Here is a 26,478-nt window from a genome sequence, read left to right as displayed (position 1 = left end):
AACACACACGTCTGTGGGGGAAAACCAATGCATATGAATGAACAGATCTTTCAGTTTGGATCATTAAGTCTGGCCACACTGCCAGACATCAGCCTCAAAAAGGGGAAGAGTGACTCAGTGATCTCTTCATTACCCTGACCTTTGTGACGCTTGAGTGTTTGCCCTCCATATTCCTCACAACAGCCTAAAGACCAAGAAGATGACAGTAGATGTAGTAAAACCAATCACATCTGGTTTTCCTTCTTCTGAGACAAAAAGAGTCAAAGCTAGCTAATTTACAAGAGAAGATTTCTGTTGTTGTGTTGTGCCTTATTAGTTTAGACTTAATTCCTGACAGTCTTCCTTGTGTCCACTTCAGAGGCAAACAAGCTAAGCATGTAGAGGAGAAAGTGCAAAAGTATCTATGCAGGATTTTTTCCCTCTGATCCCTGGAGGGAAGTGTTGCCTTTGCCTTTTCAGACGAAAGCAGACACCTTGCAGCTGCCACCAGGACCAGGAGAGTTAAGGTCAGACATAAGAAAAGTCTGACTCAGGCAAACACTACTGTTTCCCAAAGGAAAAATGCTTTTAGCAAGATGCACAGTACTGCAGACTTCTCTGTCCCCAAAATTCTGAGCTGTATTGAGATCAAAAGGTAGGCAGAAGAGGCTGAGCCCTCTGAAAAGTGTCTAGCAAGACAGGCTTTCTCCAAGGGAAGAGATGATCCTTGGAAAACACTAGCTATCAAAATATTGGATTAAAATTAGTGCAATACAGTGACTTATTTAACTGTTTTAAGCCTAAGAAGCAACATGCAGATAAGAGATAAAGAAGCAAGAGGGAACACAGAAGTTGAGTAGCATGGTCCAGTGGAGAGAAAGGGCCAGCAACTGCAATACCTGAGTCCTTTGCCAGACTGCTCAAGCTTTATCTTCTTAGATGCTCTGAGCCATATTGCCAGCTCTAGTGCCAACATGGCTTTTAATTCTGAGTAAATAATTTAGCCTTTCTCTGCATTCAGCTTTGCTATCAACTGAATAAACCTGACACTGCTGCCCTGCTGGGGATTACATGGCACACAAGCTTGGGCAGGTCTTCTGCATCAAAGTTAATCATACCCCCTTCTGTGACTTTCACACCATGCCATGAGAATGTGGCATCTGTGGTACTCGGGTGCTGGAGCCTGATCTGTATCAGCACTCAGAGTATAGTGGACTCTTCTCTTTCCTTGTGTGTAATAGGAATTCACCTCTTTGTGAATATGTGAAATTTGCTTTGAGACATTAGAAATCAATGTTTGTGTTGTCTAGAGCATGCAGTTCTTTCACTGCCTGTCCCTTACACACAAAGCTGCAAATGCTGCTTTCATTCACATATTTCTTCTGTGCTTTGGAATGGAGCAATTTTTTTTCTTGCAAGACTCCTGAGCTGCCCTACATTATCCTAAGTTGATAGTCACTCTCGCAGACATCAGCAAATATACATTTACAGACTTGGCAGAAGAAACAAGGTTATCCCCAATGTATCTCAGAAAAAGTGTTTTGTTTTTAATCCCTAGCAAATGTATAAAGCACATTTCATGTCAAAAATAGACAGACAGTTATGATTAACAAATTGCAAATTTATCATTTCCCTTTGTTTAAAACAGTTTCCAGGGAAAGAACACATCAAAAATAATAATGCAGGTCCACTTCTAAAACATGGCAACTCACCAATCAACAGACGTGCACTTTCTATGACCACCTGTGTGCAAGTTGCATGGTTCCTCCACTGCACGACACAGCAGGGAAGTGACAGGAACAGAGGTCCTGTCTGGTGATCTCTTTGGTCTCAAGCCCTTCTGCAACTGCAAATTCACAGGTTAAGGATAAGATTTGCCAAAGTAGACCAATTGTAGAAGAAACGTCCAGAACTGTTTGCTACTTTTGGAAGTCTGGTAAGTAAACATGACACTCTACTGTACATGACTGCTAGGTAGTTGACGTTTCAGAATAATTTGACCAAATCACCTTTATCTTGATCCTTCAGAGAGTCAGGCGTGTGCTTTACCTGGGGACAGTTCTTTACTCTCAAGTGCAATCTTAGTTTTTGTTTTTACATAACTGTGTATCTGCTGATCTCAGAGTACCTACAAAGGGACAGAGTGTGTCATTAGTCTGTTACCATGACAGAAACATAAACAGGGTAACACTGCTTAAGTGTGATGCCCAATGACCAAATGACCAGTGAACAAACGAGGCATTGAGCTAGGCTCTCCCCTGTTCATGAAGCGTGAAAAAGCTTATGAAACAGAAGACATCACAGTTGGTTCTAAATAAAATCATCTCAAGTTCGTTATATGCTAACCTACCTGGAGAGAGGAATTCAGTCCTCTGGGAAACAATTGTGTTGTAGGTATTAATGCTGTAGTCTCTGGTACAAAGAGGCCTGGGCAGTGAGCTGGAGAGAGTGTATGAAGTGTGCTAGGAATTTTCTTTTAATAAAGAAAGAGTGCCCAGTAAAAAGAGAAGTCTAGTAAGACACATAGTGTAGCTTATTTCCTATTGTCAGCTCTGTTTCAAACCTACTGATTAAAGAAGCAGCAGCCCCACTCATCTCAAGTGCTTCTGCACGGCCAGAGCTCCTTTCTGCTAATCCTAAGCACTTCTTCAGACTACCTCTGCTGTCAGAAGAGATCAGAACAGCTGATATAGGGTCCTTCACACTTCAAATTCTATTTAAAAAAGAGAGGGAGAGAAAGAAAGAGATAGGAAGAAATATGTTAATTATGCTAAGGCCAAAGAGTAAATAGGAGGATTAGCTCCAAATCTGTTAGAATAACACTTCAAGATTCATTTAAATATTTTGGTCTTGACCAAGTGGCATGCTCCTGCCTGATGTGAGATGGCAGCAGTGCAGCCCTTGTAACTAGACTACAACTGGGCTGACATTTGCTTTGTACTAGTGAACTGATGTAAAGCAGCCTGATTTTATCAACAGCCATTCTCTCAGGACGTTCCACATATGTAGAATGGGAGTGGACAGCAGGCTAGACTTCCTTCATCAGTATAAATAGTTCACTTCTACTCAAGTCAGTGAAGCACTGCCAACTAATACGTGCTGAAGATCTGCACAAGGTCCTCCAAGTCACTATCTTGGAGCCCTTTATACATTGTTTGCCATAAAGCAATTCTGCTCTAGAAAGTCTCCTTGTACAGGAGGCAACTTATACATTGAACTTCGCTCCTTTATGCAGACTCCAATCAATCATGAACAAATATTCTTTAGCAGATGCACAGGAAGCTGATGACAGAACAAGTAATTTTATTCACTTCGTCAGTTTTGACACTGAAGGGCACTGAACAGCTGAAAACATTTATAGGGAGTTCCACTTACAATGTTGTTCAGAACGTCAGTGGTGCTTTTGTTATTTCTAAGGTGTGCTTAAATGGAATAGTGTTACCAGTTTGAAAGAATCAGTAGCAGTGGGGAGAATATAGCTAGCAAGGTTTACATAAAACTAACAGTCATGTTATGCTCAAAAGCTTAAGTTTATTGCTCTATTTAATGACTACCACCAGTATTTTTAAAAAGAATGCCGGTTCTTCCTGCTAGCTTCTCACTGAAGGAAATATTTTAAATACAGCAATAAAATCAAGTGGTTTAAAGATAACACATTTTGCCACACATTCATGCAAACCCTGCTGACAGGATTTTTACAGGCTCATGGATACAGAATAAACACAAAGGATGTGCACTGAAATATTGGGAAACTTTCCCCACAGTGATGAAGTTGCAGGCATAACATTTCAGGCCCTACCCCGCACCTACTGACGTCAATGGCAAAACCTCAGTGGGAGCAGGATCAGCCCTTATTGTTCTGAGAGCTGCTTTACCTTCTCCTCATTAGGAAGTGCAGTAAATTCTCAGAATCTCCTGCACTAATAAAAGCAGTAGGTTTTGGTTATTGTTACAAATAAAGAGAAGCAAAAATATTTTCAGTAGATCATTACAGCTTCTATTCACAAAACACTCATCTTTCATGTTAAGGGTCATGTGTACCTCCATTTTTCTCTGCTCAATAAAGCACTTAAACACGTGCTTACCTTTAAGCATTAAACATAAACTACAGTCTTCCCAGCCTGATTGAGGTCTAATAAGAAAAGTATGGGCAGCAGTCTGTATTACTGAAAAGGAAAGACTGCTGCCTGGACTAGTAATTAGAATGGACTAATGACTGTTTAAATTTGGTTGGAGGGCAAATTTATCAAAAAGCAGTCAACACATTCAGACTGATTTTTTTTTTAAAGTTGTCTACAGGATTTGTGTTAATTTTAATGAGCACTGGGCACCCGGTCACTATCAAAGCTTTGAAACAAGTTTAAATTCACAGAATACAAGTGATTTTATTATTACATATTCAATAAAGATGAATCCAACTCACAAAATTCCTCACCTGATCTCAAACCTCAAATTTCAGGGGAAATTGTGTTTGGATTGTGGTCTGACCATGTCAAAAGAGAAACTATTTGCAAAAATCAAATCTGATTGCAGGCTGAGATGCCAAAATACTGAAAAAGAAAAGGTAAAGCGTGAAGAATTTATGTTCAGATTAACTTCTACTATTCACATCAGATTCACCCAGCTGTCATGATACTGGGGTACATTGCTGGTGAGAACAAGAGGCAAGAATTTTACCCACATCATTGAAATATTTTTTTCCCCTTAGTTCTGATAACACTGGTGGTGGACTGCTTTAGAAAAAACAAAACAAAACCAAGCAAACATGATGTGTGAAACATAATTTCAATGTGAATCTACTTAAATCTTTTAACGCAGAGGCTCAGAAGGTTTACGATATACACAGTATTCGGTAATTTTATATGTAAAAACAATCAGAAAGAGGCAAAAAGTTACTTTCAAGCTTTGTCAACATACGGCACATTTCAGCATGACAATTCAAAAAGTTTCACACTGTATTTGGATATATTAGCAATGATTTTTTAAAAATAGCAAACTGAAGACAGTGGATTTTTTTCTGATTTTTTTTCTTGCTTTTGTAACAAATGAAGCTACTATTCTTATTTACAGTATAAATAAGCCTTTTTTGGTGAAGATTATGTCCTGTCACGTATGTTTAAGACAAGGCATACCTCAGCTCTTAAATGTCAATGCAAACAAGAGCATAAAAGCAATATCAAAGTAAAATAATATATCTTTCCTTCCGGCTAAGACAGCCAGGTTACCATGTGTCTCTTATCAGATCTGAAGTATATCTGAATGCAGTCAAAAGTTCTCTTGGTTTAGCCTTTAGGAATTATCATGAACACTTATTCTTCTGCTGCTCTAGAAAGCTGTTTTCCGTACAAGCTCATGACATGATGGACAAATTGATACTGTTCACAAGTCTGGATCATTCCTCCCCTGGAAAGGAAAAAAAAAAAGGGGAGGGAAACAGCAGCCTTATTACATGCCAACATGTGAGGAAATGGCACAGCTAACATGAAGCTTGTGTTACACACAAAAGGTCTATTCCAAAGCTTCCTGAAATGAGTGAAAAGTGCCCATTGATTGCAACCAGCTCATAGTCTGACCTCGAGCTCCATTTTGAAAGTCTCTGCTAACCAAGGAACAGAAGGTAGTCAGAACAGAAATGGGATTTACCTTCATTTTTCTTGGCAGAGACCCTCATCCAGTAAGGCAACACCATCATCAATTACATCCGTATTACCAGAGCACCTATACTCCGGTACTTTTTAACACCATGAAAAGCAATCCCCGCCCCAAAGCTCTAGACAGATAGATTGGAGCAGGGGGAATAAAGGGGGAAACAGCTTCTCCAAGAGTTCACAGCTGCGCTAGGGACTGGATTCAGGACTACAGAGGGCCAGCCCAGACAACTGATGTAGCACACAACTTTTCCATTCTGGAAAATGTCTCTGTACCATCCCACATTGCGCTTTTGGCAAGTTCACCAGGGAACCAGGGGATGGCCAGCAGCATTTTGGAACAGATGACTGAACTTTAACAAAAGACAACTCAGATTTGTAACTGAATTGACTGCCATGCACACCTTGATCAGTAAAAGACTCCCAGAACAGAAATCTGTTTTGGTTCAGCTTTTATTTCAGCTTTTACTATTTTCTTTAAAACTGCAAACCTGAAAGGAAATGCAAGCAGGAGCAGAAACAGTTTGCTTTTCCATGTATCATTAGCCTGTGTTATCACTGCAAGTAGCATATTAATCAACACGAGTACTACAGTGGAAGACAGAAATGAACAAAAAGAACAAGAACGAAGTTGTCCATTTTAAGCAGATTTTACTAACATTTAAAATTCTGCTAAGAGTACCTCATCAACAGTGATACAATCTCTTGATAATCCATTATGAAAATAATTAAACCCATGGCTCAAATTCACAGAAGGTGTATGCAGAATTGTGCCAGCATTGGTGGTGGTGCACAGATCCTGGGAACGCAGTGCCAAAAGGAGGCTGAAATGACAAGTGGGGTTGAGGAACATGGGAACCCACGGGTGGCCAGAGCCAACCAGACTGTGTCAGTCTGAGGAAGAGCATATGTGGTGCATTCCCTCGAAAACCTTAACCAGAGTAAATTAATGGAAAGTTGCTTCCTCTGAGCCAAATGGATAGGAGACTGCTGCATTCTCCTTGGGGACTGCCCTCTTCTATGGGGTCCAGCTTAAGACATGCGGGTCACACAGTAACCATACCAGTAAGGGGTAGATGAGTGGGCAAGACAACCACCTCCTTCAGACTCTTGCGGCTATTTTGTTAAGTGGCTGCTTGAAATAATACTTAACAATGAGCAAGGAAGGGCAGGGACCCATGCTCTCATCAATAAGCAAAGGTGGGAAGCACACACTGTGTTTCTAAAGAGACTATTTCCTAGCTATGCATCTCCCCCCCACCTGCTCTACTTAATACAAGCTCACAGTTGATCTGTTTCTGAGTCCTCCTGGGCTGCACACAATACTGAAATATATGTACGTCAGTCCATGACACACAAGGAACATTAGACTTATCTGGCAATTACTCCCCACAAAATTCCATTAACAGTGAGTTTGTACCCTGAAGCTGTAGCAACAGAAGCACGAGGGTGGCCATCGAGTTTCAGACCACAGGAAATAATTTTCCTTTTTATCTGGTTCCCTGCTATGTGGTGGCTTCCTCCCCTTCCCACACACATGCATACCATGACATGTTCTTGCTGTCCAGGCTTTGACACAGAATAGAGAAACTATGTTTTCACCCGTTTGCCACAGAAACCTTTCAAATCTGAGTTGCATTGTGGGAAAGGACAGCAAACGTCTCTCAGCACTGTGGGAAGGTTGCATGAATGATCACTTCCTCTCCTTAGTCACACTAGGTTATTTTAGGACCAACTGTTGGCCACTGGTGCAAAGCCCAGTGCGCAGAATTTTTCCAAGGGATCTGTGAGGGAATGAAGGGAAAGAAACAGTTGTTCCCTGCACCCCCACAGCAACCTCAAAGGTGGTTCTCAGGGCTAATGCCAACACCTCTACTGCTGTGAAGCACTGAGGTGCATTCCTTTACACGTCTGTTTTGGCCTGCATCCAACCCTCCTTCCCTAAGTCCCTGTTGACTCCTTCCCACCCACCCTATTTTCTCTAGCCAGTAACTACCAGACAGGAGAAGACAGAGATGGGCTTCCTTCCTATAGCTGCTTAGAAACTGTCTTATCCTCTCATGCTGCTTTTGAAGTCACCCAGAGCTTTTGTGAGGGTTTAGTGAAAATGACAGTGGATGGCAGCATCACTTCCAAGAGACTACAATGCCCGTTTTTCAGTCCTTGAAGAAACCATGCTCTTCTGTAGCAAGGATGGTGATTTGACTGCTTTCCATCTTGAGTATTTTATCCCATGACATTTAAATGGCTTTTTCCTATCCCATCCCACTCCTAAGAGGTACATGGCAGCTATGGAGGTCCCTGTAGTCCTCCTTTGCCTCCATGGCATCCCTTTAAGTGTGATCTCCATTCCTGAGCCTCTGCAAATGACTGCCAGTTCCCATCTCCCTGCAAAGCTAGTATTTTTAATTGGCCTTCTGTATCACGCACATTTGTAAGCAGGCGCCTTCAACCTTCATTTGTATGGCTATTTTCCTGTGTAACATTAGTTACAGAGACCAGATATTTCAGATCCAGCCAGATATTTCACTCGGCCATGGATAATCAGCACTCACTATTCATATTCTGGTTTCCTTTTTCTCAAAAAGCCTTTCCTTGTCTGGTCTGAAATCCACTGAAATAGCCAAACCCCCAAGCTCCTGCAGGTCCCTGTCTATCAGAGCCTCAGCAGGGCAGCAAGCATTTCATTTTCTGCCTCCCACTGAGCATAATTTCTCCTCTGAAATGAAGTTCAGCGTGGGGTTGAGGTTCTTTTTTTTCCTCAGAAAAATCTTTCATATGTTTTTCGTGACATCTCTTCCCCCGACTACATTTATCATTATCATTAGTGAGAGCACTGAGACGTGTTTTGATGGCACTTGAAACCAGTGGGAGAGGAAAAATAACATCTCTGGTACAAAATTCAAGTCTGTTTACTTCATAATCAAACTCAAGGTGGTGCGTTAAGAAATGTTTAACTGGAAACCATTGAATTTCTGGAGATTTTCACAGCTCCTTTCATATGTCTGCAAACACTCCATACTGTGCATACTCTCCATCTCTCCACAATGTCCCAAGCAGCCATGCCCTCCCAACAGTGCTGAGAGCACCAAGTATGCAAGGCAAGTTTTCTTTACTCCTCCTGGGAGCAAAATGCTGATCTGTGGCCCTGAACTTAAATACAGCAGACCTTTGAGCCTTTGCTTCTGTATGAACATGGGTCCAACTCCTCAGCTGGTGAAATATCATCCCTTGCTGCATGGAGCTGTGCATCTATGCAGACTTTGATGCCAAGTGTGAATCTAGCTCAGTTCTAGGGCCGTTCATTAAGGTTTACTGCTCATAAAATAGGCAAAGGTTACGAGTCAGAACAGCTTAGAACATGACAACTTCCTTCAAGGAACGTTCTCTATTAGCCTCCATTTGCCTGTGTTCCTCCCTCTTCCCATTTGTTTCTCCTTAAATAAAGGGAAAGATTACTTTTTTAAAAATTTTTTTCTGGAAAGGAAACAGGCTTTCTTACCTGTCTAACCGTAACTGGCAGGCTGTTCGCAATATGTCAACTATGCCCTCGTTCTTCAGCTGTTTACAGCAGACACTAGTTGCGATAAAGCAGCCAGTCCTCCCGATGCCTGCACTAAGGGTGGGAAAAGCAGAGAGAGGCAGTGGAGATGTTAGAATGGCTTTAGAACTTTCTTGTTAAATGAGCGCCATTAAACCAGCAATCAAACCCCATTATCCCTTTCCTCCCTCCAACCTTTGCCAGGTGAGTGCTTGTGAATATAAAGCCATAACTAGGAAAAAATACTAACTTCAATGGGACAACACAATTAAGTGTGAGCCACTCACAGCAAAAGGGTGAACATCGCACATACAGTGCTAAAAATGGACTATTAGGTACCACCACCTGACCCAATATGTAATTGAACCTGTCACTGAACCATTGAAAATAAGCAGTTAAACAGTATTTCTTAGTTAGGCTTGGTTTGAGGGCAACCCTTGCTTTGAGATTCTCAATCCTAATAGCTTCTTTGAAAGCTATTTTCATTCACAGGTACAGTAAAAAAACCCCCTTGCTTAAATTATTAGAGCTAACAGCAGCATGGTAAGCGTGATGCCATTTGCTGATCTAGTAATTCTCTGAATTAGTGCAGGATACAACAAATTTACTATTAAAGAGATTTCTTTGTCTTTCCTTTGTATCCAATTCAGTCCTTGCTTAATGACCAGAATTGATCTTATTCTCAAAGGCACAGTGCTATCGAAGCTGTGAATTCTTATCACCTAATAAAAAACCAATAGCAAAAGCTGACAGCCCTTCTTATGTGTTAAATAATTATGTGAGCATACTCAGGAATAATTACTTGACACAACTGCAAGAAATCCTGCTTCCATTTAATTTGTGCTTAAGTTGTAATACAAAAACACTGGCAACAAATGTATAAGTAACAATGGAGTTCGCAGTTATCTGCTGCTCAAAAAATCCTAATGCTGTTTCTTTGACTGTATAGACAGGTTTTTTTCACTCTGAGTTTATGCTTGTTGGGGAAATAGCTACATTGGAATTGTTTTAACTTCTATTACAGAATGATCAAGGCAATTCAATGGAAGTTTGGGGGATGGTCTTACTCACTAAGAACTCATCTCAGTCTTCAAATAATTCTGATGGAGGTACCTACCCGACTTAAAATTTTTGTCCCTGAAGCTCTTTGTACCTCATGTCCTGACTTCTCTTTTCTTTACTATATCTAGTTTTTTCATTGAGACTTCAAATATTTCAGGGTTTCAGTGGACTCTTTGCTGCATATGGATGTGCATCTATGGTTTAAAAAAAAAAAGAAAAGAGGGAAAAGAGGGAAAAGAGGGAAAAGAGGGAAAAGAGGGAAAAGAGGGAAAAGAGGGAAAAGAGGGAAAAGAGGGAAAAGAGGGAAAAGAGGGAAAAGAGGGAAAAGAGGGAAAAGAGGGAAAAGAGGGAAAAGAGGGAAAAGAGGGAAAAGAGGGAAAAGAGGGAAAAGAGGGAAAAGAGGGAAAAGAGGGAAAAGAGGGAAAAGAGGGAAAAGAGGGAAAAGAGGGAAAAGAGGGAAAAGAGGGAAAAGAGGGAAAAAAAGGCCCTTCATCTTCCATTTGATGCCATAACCAAATAGGCCGCTGTACACAGGTCTTGTGTACTGTTTCCTATCCATAAACCTCAGAGTGTTTTGCAAAAGGAGGGAACAACACCCATCTTTAGACAAAGCAAACAGCACTGAGACAGCACTTGTCCCAGGACAGGGGTCTCAAGAGCGACACATTATCCACAGCACCTTAATAGGAGTGCTAGCCTGCCTTTAACATGAAGCTGCTTTTAAGAAGAGCATTTTGTATCTATTTTTTCTTAAAGGTGCATTATTTTACATCACTGAAGGCCAAAACCGCAGTGATGATGTTCTACTGAGGATCTCCCACAAAGGTCAAAGGAGTTACAGTACTCAGTGTAACACAGGCCTCGGCTAATGGCTTGCTGTATATACCACTCTCAAATAGAGGCAACGTATTAAATTCCTTATTCAGGTAAAGTGACTGCAACTGAGAATAATCTGAAAGGGCTCTGGCCCATGGTTACCACAGAAAATACTTTATAATCCTATCACCATGTCTCTTAGTAGTTATTTCAATTAAAAATGCCCCATTCCCCCCAGATTATTACCGTGTCATGGGGATGACACCATACAAGAGGACAAAACAAGTATGCAAAGCAAGAGTGACATGGTGACCAGAATCTTTACCTGCAGCAAATACCATAATACTTCAAGGAGCTCTTAGAGAGTCACAGATTTCCAAGGACAAAGGGGACCTTCTTACAACCCATTTCTTATTTTTCTCTGAACTCTCCCCAATTTGTCAAAATCTGTTTTAAAACACAGGCAGAAAAACTGGACATGTGGTATCATACGAACATTTTACTAGAGATTACTCCATATTAGCTTATAGGTGGATCTTTGATGACACTGGGCTACCAACCATTCATGCCAATAGTCTCTTAAAAAACATTCCCATTGTATGATAATACCCTGTTTACTACAGCTTTTGGATAGCAACCATCTGCCACTTCCTAGAAAATGTTATGCAAAACTAAGTAAAATTCCTTACCAAAATCCCAAAGATCAATTTGGCCAAGTGTATTTTATTAAAATTATGGAAGATTACCCTGGCAAGATTACTGCATCACTTATCAGGCTTTCCGCTATTTCCCTGGAATAACTGTTTTGAGAACTTGTAGTTTTCAAGTAATCACATTTAACCTTTCTAAATACTGGCAAAACAGGACTTGCTTTTAGACCTCTGGAACTTCTCGAATTTTCCAAGAACTAGAATTCAGCTATACTAAACTTTAATGGTTTAGAGCCTGTGGGCCAATTTTCTTAAAGACTCTTGGGTGATAATCATCCAGTATAGCCGATTTAATAATGGTTAGTAGTTGTTGCTTAACACACCCCTGAGTTAACGGTGCAAAAGAACGTACTTCATCATGTCTACAAGTGGTAAATACATCATCCTACTTCTTTCTGAAGACAGAAGTATCTATCTTCATCTATTTTTTCTGCTCTCTGATTGATAATTACAATTTTCTCATGAGGCTACACACCACTGTAAAGGTTTTGCTTCTTCCATATAAGAAGTTTTCATCTTTGCCAGGGGCTTTTCACAGATGCTTCAGTTTTACTATCAATTGCATACATTTCCTGTCTGTTGATTAGTACTTGCTGCAATCAGCTTTGCCACTGTTTCATTTGTTTTATGTATTATACCTAAATTATTGTCTTTGGCCTAATGGGGATTTTTTAAAATCAAAGAATGGATTTACAAAACACGGGGTTTTGAGGCTTAAACTTGAATGTTCTCATTTTTCTGCTTGCATGTGTCTTCCTACTGAATTTCACTCACAGTATGTAAATCTTTGGTAACCTGGCCCTTCTAAGATCATTAAAGGCACATATTACTGGTAAGGCAAATGAAACGAGACTGTTCTTACAAGTAACTGAGCCACCACCAACTTCTGTGTTCAGGTCAGTCTGTATCCAAATGCAACACTTGGTAATAAAAAATTATTGTCATTAAATTTTAGAAGCTCCAAGCATATTTCAGAAGCAGTTGGGCAAGATCTCCCACATCTGACTGATGGCCAATATGACAGTATCTGCACTATGCCACTATATGTGAAGAAGCCCTCAGAAGTCAGATACAACATTTATTTACCTGCAGTGAACAATCACTGGGGCATTCTTCTCTTCTGCACTCTGCATGGCCTCTTCCACTTCCAGTACTAGCTGTAACAGAGGAGGGGCTTGATCTGGTGTCTTCTGGTCTGGCCAAGACGTGTACCAGTAATGTTTCAGGTTTCTGACTTCTTCTCCTTTCTGCAATCCAGTTAAGACAAACACCACAACGTTTTAAAAGAACTTTTGGTTGTAAATTGATATTGAAACCTGGTCTTCCATTTAAGAATGAGATGAGTAAATCAAAACAGGAGATCCAAATGGCAAGCCACACAACACAGAAATCTGGATTTCAAATATCATGTCTGCACTTCAGTAAACTGCCTTAAAAAAAACTCAACATTCCTTCCCCCCCAAGTATTCTGTTCTTTTAGTGCCAAGAGCTATGTGCAAAACACTCCAAGCAGTCTGTTCCCTCCTGACAGATTCATTCAGCAAAGCCAGAGCTGTGCTTGTGACATAATTGCTTTCATAATGTATTTGACAGACAGAGAGCCAGGAGCGGTATCTCTGTCTCAGATAGATAGATGAGGGAGAGAGATGGGAGCTTATTTTTCTATCTCCTCTGACAGATTCATATCAGTTTCCTGTCAATTCTACTCTTCTCTTAGACACAGTGAGAAATTCAGAGACACTAAGGAAGGTAGGAATTTTATCTAGCTGCAGTCCAGGGCTTTTTGAGACACAAATTCCAATTCTCTCTCTGTCTCAGCATGGCTGTGAATATAGCAAATATGCCGTTACCTTTTCTGAGTGCCAAGTAGCACTGTGTGCTTCTGATTTTGTGTGTTCAAAGTGACATCCTTCTGCCTGATTTCTAAAGGTACCAAATAATAACATGGAGCTTAGGGAAGTGGCCTTACCCTTTCAGCCATTACATAAGCCAGCTGGCACAGGGCTAAGCAAATGTCTTCAAAAGGTCCGGGAGCAGAAGTGTTAGCTTCCACAACCTTCCCTTAAACACATGGCTGGCTGAGTTCAAGAGAGGTGGGAAAAAAAGAACAAATTTCTCTCTTTCTAAAGAACCAGGCACAAAAAATCTGGAAGCAGTTTCTGTCATCATCTATACTCCTAAGTCCCTATAACTGTCAGTCTCTGGATGTTAAAAGTGCTCTGTGGTTGTGCCACTTTCCTCTTTGGTTGACAAAGCTTTTGCATAGCTTCACAGTGAACTAGAATGGGGAAGTGATCTAGTTAATTCTTTTTTCTTTCTCATGCTGGATTAATTTTCAGATGGATTGATCAGTTTCCCCCTTTGGCTTACCACACAGTCACATAAACATTTGTGTGGGCATGTGGGAGATGGCACAAGGGTAGGAACAAGATAGCTGGACAAAGGGAGGCTGGGTTTGATTGAGTTGCTGTTCCAGCTTATACGGGGTTTAAAGCGCTCATTGAAGCACAGTCATAGGAACCTTAAGGGTATGTCTACCTCAGTTTAGGAACAGAGAGTCTTACTATTGTAGCACGGAGCCTGGCCTTAGGTTATTTACCCTAGTGAGAAGATATTCTGGTTAAGAGAGCATAACTAGTTGTCATGAATAGTACTTGAGCTCACTACAGTAAATCCGATCAGCACTGGTCTGAAACATGAACATACACAGTTGCTTTTGTGTAACTATGCTTGAGCCACAGAAGTTATGAACACTGGATTCTTAAGTGGGTTGTGAAAAATTAAAATAAAAATGTTATCGATAATACTTAAGAGAAAAGTAAAAGATAAAAGTCATCTGAAGAAAAACATGAATCGCTAAAGTCACTCATTTGACAGAAACAGAAAACAGCCAAAGTTCTAATGATGAACTCTGGATGTCTTTAGTTTTGCCTATGCCCTTAACAGTTTTACGCTTCTGCTTAGAGAACCCTGACTTCTGTGGTTCTGTACGCTTCTGCTTTGACTTTGACAAAGTATTCTCTATTGGTGCTTCTTTGAGACTGAGAAGACTTGGGAACACCTAGGAGGAAGCAGGATTTAACTGATGGTTTGAAGTCTACCATCATGTACGCTGTAGCTGAGGCTGAGATCACGAATCAGTGGCTAGACACTGGTAGGTTCCTTTGAGAAAGGAAAACAAGCCTTGCCCTATTACCTGAGCATTTTCTAAATTCCTAAAGCTTGCCAAATCATGTCCCCTATTCTGAGACACGTATGACAGTCCATTCTGTAACACATGCAGTAATCATATATTGCTGGTGGTAGTATCATATATTTCTGACCACTCCTGCTGGAGTCAATTCACAGCTTCTTTAGTTTTCACTACCAAGTCATTTAATATATGTATGGTCTGGAGCTGCTACTCCACTATTGCTATTAAATGACAAATGTACAGCTCTAGGCAATGGTAACTTAACAAGTGGAATCTTTATTTCAGCTCTAGAACTCAGCAGTTCACCTCCTGACATTTGGGGATGGGGGAAAGAGACACTGCCCCACTAGTACTGAAAAAAATAACATTGTTTAACTGAAAAACAAACTGGGATGAACTTAAAGAAAATAAGCAAAATGATCAAGTTATTTGAGTAGGGAAGGAACTACATCCTTAGAGATGTGTATTCCCAGTAAAGGCTTTTGTATCATTTGCAGTAGGAAAGCACTTGTCTTGGCTATGGGAAAAAATGTGTGGTATCTATACTTCTTTACTTATGACTTTGCTGTACTCTGCTATGCTAGCTATTCTTTTTTTCTTTCTGTTAGTGTCTGAATGTACCGGATACACCAGTCCTGACAAATGACCTGGTTTTCAGTTTACTTGTCTTTTTTTTTTTTTCCCCTGTGGGATCCACAGTTATAAATACTGACAAGATATATTCATATCTGGCTCTTAATTCTGAAGCTCTTTGTCGAACAGGGAGAGCTTGACCTAAGGAATAACTGAGCAAGGACAAGAGAATTTGGGAAAACACTGAGAGGTTGCTGTTAGAAGAAAACATTCTGCAGGGCTAAGTATTAGCATGAAAGGTACTTGTGAGATGGAGTATAGCTTATTATGCTTGAATTGTTGTATATAAGCTTTTCAGGACTGTTTCTTTGTTTTGTGCAACACCTGTTAAAGTGAGATTGGTTTTTGGATATGCTACTGCAATATCAATATTAAAAGCCACTCCTTTGCAATTTGCACCTGAAAATGGAACTGGCTCTTTACCTTCCTGAGAAGAATTTGAATGATCCTTCCCCAGGGAGAGACTCAAATTTCTTTCCATAAATGTAGAGGGAAAGTGGTTTGTGGGTTTTTTGTTTGTTTTGTTTGGGTTTTTTTTTGTTGGGGGGGGGAAGAGAGGGGAAAAAAAAGAACATTTCAACATAAATCTCTGAAGTTAATGTCAAGCTGAAAAAATGCAATATTCACTAATATTAAAATGCTCTACTTAACGATTTAAAACAAGTATGAAAAACTCTTCTGACAGCCAGTGTAGTTTTTTATTGAGAAAAATTTTTTTGTCACCATAACTAAGAAGTGACTGGTTCTGTTAGATACCAGCATTCCAGCAGAATTAATCTATGTATTATTCTTCCTGCTGCACGGTACTGTTTGGAATAAGTTGTATTTAAGACCTCTGCAAGTCTGCAACATACTTGTAAATATTCTTTACTTCCCACTTGTCAGGGAGTGTGATTTTCTCCTTGCTGCCTTTGCCAAACACATGAGTGACAGACTTTCCACACTCCCAATCCAGACATGGGATTTCATATGCTGGCTTTCTGCCTATTAGCATATGGCCGAAGAGACTTGAAACTGGTTGGATAAAAGGAGAGTTTTTTCAGATTGGAAAGAAATTGTGGTGTTATACTGAGGTCAGGGGCAGATCTGGTAGATGAAAGATGTATGAAGTTTATGTAAATAGACTGTTCTTATTAAAACGTGTAGCTTGAGATTCTAGAACCTAGCAATGAAAACAGTTGTAAAGTAGGACTCGTAAGTACTTAAAAAATTAAACCTGTGTTTAAGCTTGCTATCCACAAGATGATAGAATGGTTACTGGTATGAAAAACTACATATACAGTTAGTTGGAAAGATACTAATGTTTAGAAACGTAAACATGGAGAATGCTGTGGTGAAAATGTTTTTAAAGGTCATCAACAGTTTTAGTGTCTTGGAGTGGAATGAGCCCTTAAAGCATCTTCAAAGCCAAGTCAGCCAAATTGCTCAAATTATCAGTTAGCATGGTACCTATTAAAAGGGGTTCAGCCATGATGAACAGAAGTGGTGCTACCACACCACTGGCAAATGCCAAGCAGACCAGTAGTTTCACTGCTGAGAGAAACTGAAAACAGGTAAGCAAAATTAAAATGCCTTTTGCTCAGTTCTCAGCTCCCCCACTTCTTGTTAGTAGCACAAGTCATCTTAGGCATAAACAGCTGGTGGGTAGCCAGCAGTCTGACAGCGTCCTAATAATGAGCATAAAAAGACAAGAAGCACAATCTAAGTATTTCCTAGAGGTCTCCCCATACTACAAAGTATGTAAGACATCATGTAGGTAAAAGTTCCCTGTTAGTAATCAGTAACCCTTTGCCTAAGCCCATGGCCCAAAGAATAAACAAGCCTTTGAATTCTACTGAACATCATCACAGAGTTTAGTGGGTTATTCCACAAGTGCTGTCTGTAGTATGACTTGCAAAGGCTGGTAAGAAGCTATCCATGAACTAACACGTCACTTTAAATGACCAGTGAAGACAGAGGACACAGGCACAGAATGAGTCACTGGTTTCTTCTGCTTGAGTGAACCCTGCACTACTACAATTGGCCTGGTAGCTTTCAGATTGTACACATGCAGTCTAAATCTCCGACTGCTTATTTTACTGTAGTCTTTGTATGTTGGTGAACTGGGCAAAGCTATAATGACTTCAGTAATGACAAGTGTTCTTTGTACAGCATTACACTGTGCAGAAGATTTCTCCACAAGTCTCCATGAACATCTCCATTTAACGGTTTAGACAGCTAAACTAGTGTAAGTACATTGGAATGATTTACCTTTAGGGTGATGAGCCTTAAACGGTAATCGTCTGCTTGTATGACTTGGTTAACTGTGATTTCTATTCCTTCGTAGGTGACCTGTTCCTCTGGCCAATATTCTGTGCATTTCTGTGTGCAATATAAAATGAATCTAGTTAAGCAGATATCAAGGGAGGTTCATTTTCACTCCTCTGAAATTGGATATAGCACATGCACAGATGAATATGAATAAACTTTGTTTCTATAATAAGTACAAGTTTTCACTTTCTAAACAGGGACCACATTTCAGGTGATTTTTGCTGCATTCATAATAGCCTGATTGCATGATTAGAAATGCATAAATCAAGTAATGACTAACCAATGCTTTTAAATACACACATCCTTATTTATCTTCTTCATGCAACTGATGTGCATTTTGAAAGTTCATTAGAAAGGCCAGTGGCAATGTGCTTGTGTTTTTAGATTAATCCTTTTCTCAAGATAATAATGATTAGTATAATATACACTAGTTACAATATTTCTGTGGTGTGTATACACTGATATGGAAACACAAAATACATCTTTTCTATTTTTTATAAAGGGTCAATGCTCTCTGAATATAAGATGATAATTTGCATAGGTTTTTTGTACAAAAGAACATGACTGGGGATGTTTTGGGAATTAGATTATGTGCCAAAATCCACTTTAAATGGACACTGAGAATCTTTCAAAGCTAAGGAACTAAAAGGAAGCAATAGCTGTGAGAGCTATTAGACTACTATATTTGATTTTGCCAAAAAAGTCAGAGATGCAGCTAGCACAACCTGACAATTAGAGAAGCAGAAACTATAGTCCATTTGCAAATCTACATTGTGGTACTGAAACACTAGAGATGAGTAAGTGAGAATTTGTAAGCACTCCTATCCTGGAAGGAGGACTGAAAAAGACTGTGGTTTTTTGTATGCAGTTTCTCTTTAAACTAATCAATATGCAGAGGAAGAGACAGGCACTTCAACATGGTGCATAGATGATGGACAAGGAATGACATGAACAAGGCAGGGGCTGAGAAAAAGGCTACCTTGTAATAATGGAAGAAGCAATCTTGTTATCACAGAAGAGTAAGAATCTGCTGTTGGACAAACCCAGTTAAAGATGCTGCTTGTAAGCTCCTCTTTTACATAGCTGTACACAATCCTGAAGGAAGTTAAATCATTTTGCTCTCCCCCATCAAAAATAATTCCACTTTGGGAGAAAGGCTTACAACAGAAAAGTATCTTGCAAAGTTACTGAGTCAAAATTTTTGTGTGAGAGAATTAGTGTTGTTCCATCTGCATAGTGCATCAGTTAATAACCCACTGGGAGCGTGGCCCACTGCGTCTCTGTAAAATTATTTACGCAGATTGCATTTTTTCTTCCTCTACTCTTAAACTGCAGAATCCATTGTAAAAATTGTCAAGAGCGCAAGCAGCTATCAATAGCACAGACGTTGCTCTGCTTAAAGGAGTGGAGTAAGACTGCCCACTCATTTCCGTGGGCTGTCTGTCAGTTCAGATTAGATGTAACAGAGGGCTGAGATACAGAGCTTTTAATACATTAGCAAAGTCATTGCACTGAGAAGGAACACAAAGCCTCTGTTATGAGCATCATTGCCGAACAAAGGTTTTGAATCTATGTACTTCTGAGTCCTGTTATTCATACATTAATATAGGTGTAATGGAAGAAAGGGAATGAATATAGAAGACATCTACATGAAAGGACTTACCCTATATTTATGGCTGAGATTCCTGACACCGTTTAATTTTTGACACAAAAGGTATCAGAAAAGACTCAGCAGCTCTGTTATGACATGTAGGCTGTAGCAAGCTCCAGTTACATAGTGCATCAGCACTGCAGTGCACTGCTTCCCAAGATTGATATGATGGGCAAAATACTTGGTCAGCGTGGATAAGAGGAAATACAGGTGTAAAGGGTATTTTACATTCCTGTCATACAATCTTGCTATGAAAACTATAGCGGAAGAACTTATCACCAGATAAGTACATTATGTCATGACATTTTAACATCTTATTTGCCATAAACTGGCAACTGATCAACAAGCAAATTATTACTTCAGTGCTGCCTCTCAGATAGAGGCAGATGTCAGTTTAAAATGTTAGTGCAAACAAAACATTTAGATCAGCAACATACTGTATTTTGCATCAGCAATGCCTTGACAATATGTGTCCAGTCAGTCAGCTGTAATAACTGACCATTTTTAACTTGCAAGCATGATAATTCTGTGTCTGTCTTGTTCATGTCTTTTTTTCACTAAAGTTCAAGGTTAAATTTATTTACTTCATAACTGGGGAAACTAAAGGTTTGTGCACATGCATAATTATGGGCACTAAGCTTCCAGCTAGCAGTTAAGCCACTATAACTCTGTGTGTATGACAGAGGTATGCCCATATTTTTGGGCCTCTAAGTGTCTAAAACCTCTTCTCCAAAGGAATCTCTCTCACCTAAATTACTAATGAGTTCTCAGAGACAGGCTTTGACAAATACTGCTGCTGCAGTTTAAGAAACACCATTTCGATCTCTCCACTACACCTTGCTGCCAGTGGTGAGGGGGGATGCAGAGCCCCACACATGCCCAGACCACTTTGTCACATCTTACACTGCCAATAAAGGCAGACATAAGCTCAGCTACCTGTCTGTGAACTGAAGCCCAGGCACGTGGTTCTTGCAACTCTGCCACGGGGCAAATATTTCAGCAGGTAAGTAATTAACAGCTGAAGGACAGCAGTATTTTAAACTGCAGACAAAAATCACATTAGGTCAATTAGCAGAAACACCATGACAGTTTAATTTCTAGAAGTAGGTGGGGAATAGAAAAAGTTCAGCATCTTAATTTCAGTATTTTGAAAGCGTTCCCTAGATGCATTCAGGAAAAGGTCCTCCATATCCAGGCCACCTCTAGCTGTTGATTATTGTAACTAGCATCTTTTACAAGTCAGGGAGTGTCAATGAAATGTCAATATAGACACTGAATCATAATAAATGCAAGATAAAGCAGCACCAACACTGTTGATTAAAGATATTCAACCTTAGTAGTTATGGGGTACTATTGTTTTTGATTCCTTTAGAGAGAACTTGAAAGAGTGTCTGCAAATAGGGCTGGGTTTGGAGAAGCTTCAGGTCAGCTGGGAGAGGAAAAATGGCAAAACCAGCAGTAGGCTAAGTCAGACAGCAAAACCAGACTTACAGTAAACTGAACTGAAAGAGAAGCCCATATCTTCTCCGAGCCTGAAGAATTTAATGCTGGCTCTGATTGCTCAGGCCACTAAACTAACTTCTGTTTGCTGGCTTAGCATCTATGCCGAAAATATCTGCTAGAGTACAGATAAAAAAAACACAGACTATATGTAACACCATTACCTCATTCATCTCTTCTATATTGGTAATCATGACAATGATGGGAGAATGCTCCTGCCACACCATTCTCCAGAAATCACTGACAGTATTAACTATCGGTCCCTGAGTAGCAATATATACCTTTTCCTCTCCTCCATAGCCCTGCCAACAAAACAACAAGAGATCAATTTTAACAGGGATGTCCACCACAACCTTGAAGGTTCAGTCATTAAAACAAGAGAGCTACCACTGGCTGAAATGGTGACTCAATGGCATCAGTTCTTCCCCCCTCCCTCTCTCTCCTGCACATGTGTACATGGAACAAAGGCACAATATAGACTCACATAATTCCATCAATGAGTGTCCAACGGCCTTGAGGTGACTCTGGCTAGGTCAAGAGCCTTATTCAGGCTTATTATCCGGTGCCTTAGTCAGGCCAGCTGACAAGCAATTTGTATCAAGAAGCGCAGAAGTCTGTTTTTGTCTGGTCTGAACCTGTACAGCTGCACTTCGAGATTTGGTTTTCAGATAATGTAAGCAGGAGAGAAGAGCAATCAGTTCAGCCAGAATGCCTTTAAAAGCCAGTGGATGTTGCAATTCTGTTTACTTTAACAGTGGCTGATAGAGGCTAGGCAGACTCATTGGATTATTGAGCTCTTACCCTGATGTAGTTAGCATTGATGTAAGAGCTGAGGGGGTCGTCCTGATCAGCTGAGGTAAGGCACACTCTGCTGTGAGGATCTGAAAGGTGTGAAGAGATAAGTAATAGCTTATCAGTTGCTCAGAGGAGAGAAAGAAAGACACAAGGTTATCTTGTACAGCAAGACATTTACATGCATTCATGGCCATCACAACAGATCTGAGTGGCCTTGGAGAGCTCCCATGTTAAAGTGTTACCATAAAAGAAGGGAAAGGATGGTTGGGGTAATTTGGCTGCTTCTGATAGTTTTACCCACTCTCCGAAGCCTGCTTAATTGTTCTTGTTGCAGAGTCAGTGTCCCAGAGTGACTCTGGAAAAGCAGTTTTCTGCTCCAGGAAACTACTTCTCAATTTGTTAGGTCAATAGACTCATTATGGCTTGTAAGACATTAGAATATCGTTTGTGAAATGACAGCAAACAGCTTTTCTCCCAAACTGTAAACACACATTTCTTGCACACAGGCAAGCCAGATGACAATAACTCTTTTCCTATTTCATCTTCCAGTGAACTAAACTCCAAGATGTGCTTTTAACAAATATAATGGTTAAAGAGAAATTAAGAATATTAACAGTCTCTTGTACTTTGCATAAATCTCTTCAGTACTTGAGTCTCACTCATTGGGGCTGTTTAAGAAGCATTATTCTTGTTTTAATAAGACAACAAATGAAAACATCATTCCCTGAGAAGTTCAGTCCAATTCCCACTGAAGCCAATGGGAGCTATTCCACTGATTTTAATGCAAGCTGCCACAGGTCCACGTTCATCCACTTTCACCAGTACTACACAGTTTGTTACCATTGACAAGAAACATCCTCCTGACAGAGGCCTCAACAAACAGCAATAGTGTATATCACCAGGAGAATATTAAAAACAAACCACAGATAACTTCTTCATAAAAAAATCCAGGCTGCTTAGAAACCAGAACAAAATGAAAAATATGCAAAAATAGCATGATATTGGGTAAAGCACAATTAAGCACACTGTAATTTCTACAGTACTACAAATACAGACTCAGCATTAAATGCTGTCCTCAGAATGGATTAATGTTATTTATTATGTGATAATATAATCACAAGCCGCAAAGCAAAGATATTAACAAAGATATTCTTTTATAGCACAAAAGTACTGAAACCAGCAAGTTCCTTTCTAATAGTTCCCTCCTGCTCAACTTTGCTCACTTCTTTAGTGCTGGGGAGATGGAGAGATGAGAGATAAAATCTGCTTTTTAATCAGTAATTCTGATAGCCTGAAACATATTACACCATTAAAAAGGTGACATTGGTTGCCAGACGTTTATTCAAATGTCACTGGACTGGGTAGTTAGACACTTTGCATAAAGTCCCTTTGCCTGTTTTATGCACTCATCCATGGAGCCTGCTGAAGTTTGAGTAGCGATTACATGATTTTTCCCTACTAATAATAGTAATAATACTATGTTGTCCAACTCATGGTGTGTCTTCAGGGAGAAATAAAATGGATCTGAAGAATTCTATCAACAAGTGCCACAGATGTTTAAGCACAGGTTTCTTTTAGTATTCTTCAACTGCAATAGAATATAAGTTACTTTTCACTATGGACTTTTTTATTGCTGTATCCACAAATATTAAAACATTATTCAGAATATGCTTTTACTTTATATTATCATACTTGGCTAGTGATTTTTTCTGTTGATGTAGTATTTACATTGCTTAACATAGTATGTTAGTGAACAGTTTCAACCTTATTTCATATAAGAGAAGCCTATTAATGCATTGTTGATACAAGAACATGCACTGTTTTGCAGAAGCGTAGCTGAAGCTGAATCGCACCTCTTAGAAATATATAAACAGGAATAATTCCTCTTTAAAGAAAAAAATCATAGTAAGAATTTAATATAAGAGTTTGCAGTATGAATTTCAAATTTTCAATAGAGAGGCATTTAAGCAAAACCAAATCCTACTCTTAATGAAAACATTTCTCCCAGGACAAAACCAGCGCACAGGCCAGGATCAAGAAGACACTACAGCTTCAGAAAAGCAGCAGCAGTCTGTATCTCTAAGAAACCAAATGATATGTCAGCTATTTTTTCCACAGTCTCTTTGATGGCCATTTTGTGTTGATACTATGCCTGACGTTTTAGAGGAACTTGCTAAACTTAACTGAAATGTTTTGCATAACTTAAAATGGTGTAAAAGCAATACAGCTATATAGAAATTTAAAAAGTCTGTCTAGACATTACTCTTGAGAAAAGGATTAAATGAGATTGATACACAACACGCTCCAATAAGTTCTTGCCACCTCTGGAATTCTGTAACAAGAACATTCTTTTCTATATATTCAAAAAGTGCCTCTAAACATCTTAGAGAAAAGTTATCATTTTCCAGGAAATGCCATAGGACTTAACCCCGGAAGAGGACTGTCTGCAGACAAACAAATTCATAGTTATGAAATACCCAAATCAACCTCCTTTGCTTGGTGTTTTCCCAAAACCACCCTTCTGCCATCAAAAAGCCACCTTCTAAGCCATTTAACTACCAACAGCAAAATTGGGGAATCTGCAAAAAGAATTTACTACAAAAGAAATATAAATGAGATGAATTAGAGACTATTATCATGTCTCTCACTTACTACAATCAGTTCTGGGGTTGCAAGTAACTGATCATTATGTTAAGTGACTGCTTACCTTTTAATGATAACTGCCTAGATTGCTTCTGGTGATACAGCTGGTAAGGGAATTTTAGTTACTTTTTAACTTCAGATTTTGGGTTTGACTCTAGTTTGGTAATCAAGCATTTGCTGTTCCCTATGATAATCAGTTGTCTGAGTCTGCTGTACTGCGGCTTGTTCAGCAGTTCCTGCCATTGCTATCTGCAGCTAGAACTTGAAGTAACACTAGGTAGATACTTAAGGCAGCATAGGCTACATTTGGTCAGCTCAGAAACAAAAGTCAGTGGATGGTCAAAGCCTGAAAAGCACTGGACTCTCCCTCATCTTGCCTCCAGTTCCCTCTCCTACTTTGTGCATCCATAGTTTACTGGGATCCTTGGCTTTGAAGCATAAAGGGGCTGTTTAGCTCTCCTTGCTAGCCTCTCTATTGCTAGCACCAAGCTCTTTGAAACGGAGGTAGTTGGAGAAAAGTGAACAGTCAGCCCTCTGCTTTCCTCAGCAATATCAAGCCATCCTTTGGTCACAGCCAGGGACAAAGTTGCATAGAGGTTACTAGTTTTGGAATTCATTCAGAAAAAATATCCAGATCATAATGAGCTTGGAATAAGCTTGTTAACCCTTGGACGCATGGCAGGGTTAGAAACTAGTTATCTTATCTAGAGAGGTCAAAGTGAAAACAAGGGCTGCTAGCAGATATCCATATGGCCAAGATGAAGTTTGCAGCAAATAATTAACCCACTGAATGATCATTCTTAAAAATAAATGGTAGTGGCCCAATTGGCATCTGTTTATAACTCTGGAACAAGGTGTTCAAAATGGCAGCAATTCTGATGTTTCAGTTTAAACATCCGATATGAGATATTTAAAATGGATCCAGTTCTCAAAGTACACATTAGATACCAAATTCAGAATATATAGATCACTTTGAAATCTAGCAGTTTGGGCATCTGAAATCATTAGCCACTTTTGCAATCTTCTTTTTCCAGCAAAACCAGTGAATTAATACTTGAATGATCCACCATAGTCATTAGCACAGCAATAGTGAAATGTGGCAGAAGTGTAAACTTCTGGTCTAAGGTGGAGCACAAAGTTATCAGAAGGGTTGTGCACATTGAATCATTGGCTACAGCTGCTGGAGTTCTAAGTCTAGATTAAAAAAAAAAAAAAATCTCTTCTGGAACCATTTCCAACCCAGGTTCATTGGCCAAAATGATAGGTATAGCTGAGGACATTTTTGACTTCTCTGCACTTATCTTTGCTAACCTGATACTGAACCTTTTGGGCTTTGCAAATAGAGCTACCGTGGCTAGTGGTGGCATCTTCCAACAATGGCATAACAGAAAAAAAGAAGCATGACTTCTAACTATCACTTTTAAAAGTAACCTTAAATATGACACGGGAGGAAAATGATGACATGTTTAAAAATTTGTACCAGAATATTTCTCAAAACTCCTACTCCTGGCTACAAATGAAAATAGTGTAATAGAAAAGAAAAAGATTTTCATTTTCTGGATCATCTTAATGCCATAAGGCCAGCTCCCAATATTCTCAGTTTGCATTTGAGGCATGATTCTGAGAAAAACATTGGTCAGGAAAATAACATTGCTAGAATTTAGACCTTCAAAAGGAGTTTAATGAAAGAAACCAGTAAGTAACATCTGAATAAACACACCAAGTTTTTGGGTGGAATTTTTAAGCAGCACCAAATGATACAATTCTAATGACTTAAAGACCTAAGTGCTGCTGATGTTCAGCGAATCTTAGCTTCTTCATGTTCTGTACCTCTTCTGAAATTTGATTTATGCCATATTGCTGCTTCATAAATATGGCCTTTCGACAATACATTGTAGTGACAGCACACTTCATGCATTCTGGAAAGGAAAGTGCAAAGCCCTTCAGCATGTGGAATAAACCACCCTGCCTCAGTGACTCAAAAAGCAGAAACTTAC

General features: G+C 39.6%; 1 protein-coding gene across 9 annotated transcripts in view; it reads right to left on the bottom strand.

The window, feature by feature from the left end:
- Positions 1–3,262: 3,262 nt before the first annotated feature.
- PTPN5 (protein tyrosine phosphatase non-receptor type 5) overlaps positions 3,263–26,478 on the bottom strand; it is an 86,315-nt gene continuing 63,099 nt past the window's right edge. For 8 of the 9 annotated variants that reach the window (XM_069803689.1, XM_069803692.1, XM_069803685.1 and 5 more), the window contains 6 exons: positions 21,845–21,924; positions 21,208–21,345; positions 17,833–17,943; positions 12,843–13,003; positions 9,130–9,243; positions 3,263–5,382 (listed from right to left, as the gene is read on the bottom strand). In XM_069803689.1, coding sequence (XP_069659790.1) covers positions 5,289–5,382; positions 9,130–9,243; positions 12,843–13,003; positions 17,833–17,943; positions 21,208–21,345; positions 21,845–21,924 — 698 coding nt within the window. In that variant the 3' untranslated portion in view covers positions 3,263–5,288. The remainder of the gene's footprint in view (positions 5,383–9,129; positions 9,244–12,842; positions 13,004–17,832; positions 17,944–21,207; positions 21,346–21,844; positions 21,925–26,478) is intronic. The other variant, XM_069803693.1, reaches the window with a different exon arrangement.

Source organism: Haliaeetus albicilla, chromosome 16 (assembly GCF_947461875.1).
Source record: "Haliaeetus albicilla chromosome 16, bHalAlb1.1, whole genome shotgun sequence".
NCBI lineage: Eukaryota > Metazoa > Chordata > Aves > Accipitriformes > Accipitridae > Haliaeetus > Haliaeetus albicilla.
Note: the sequence above shows the minus strand (reverse complement) of the source record. Positions and strands in the feature narration are given on the sequence as shown.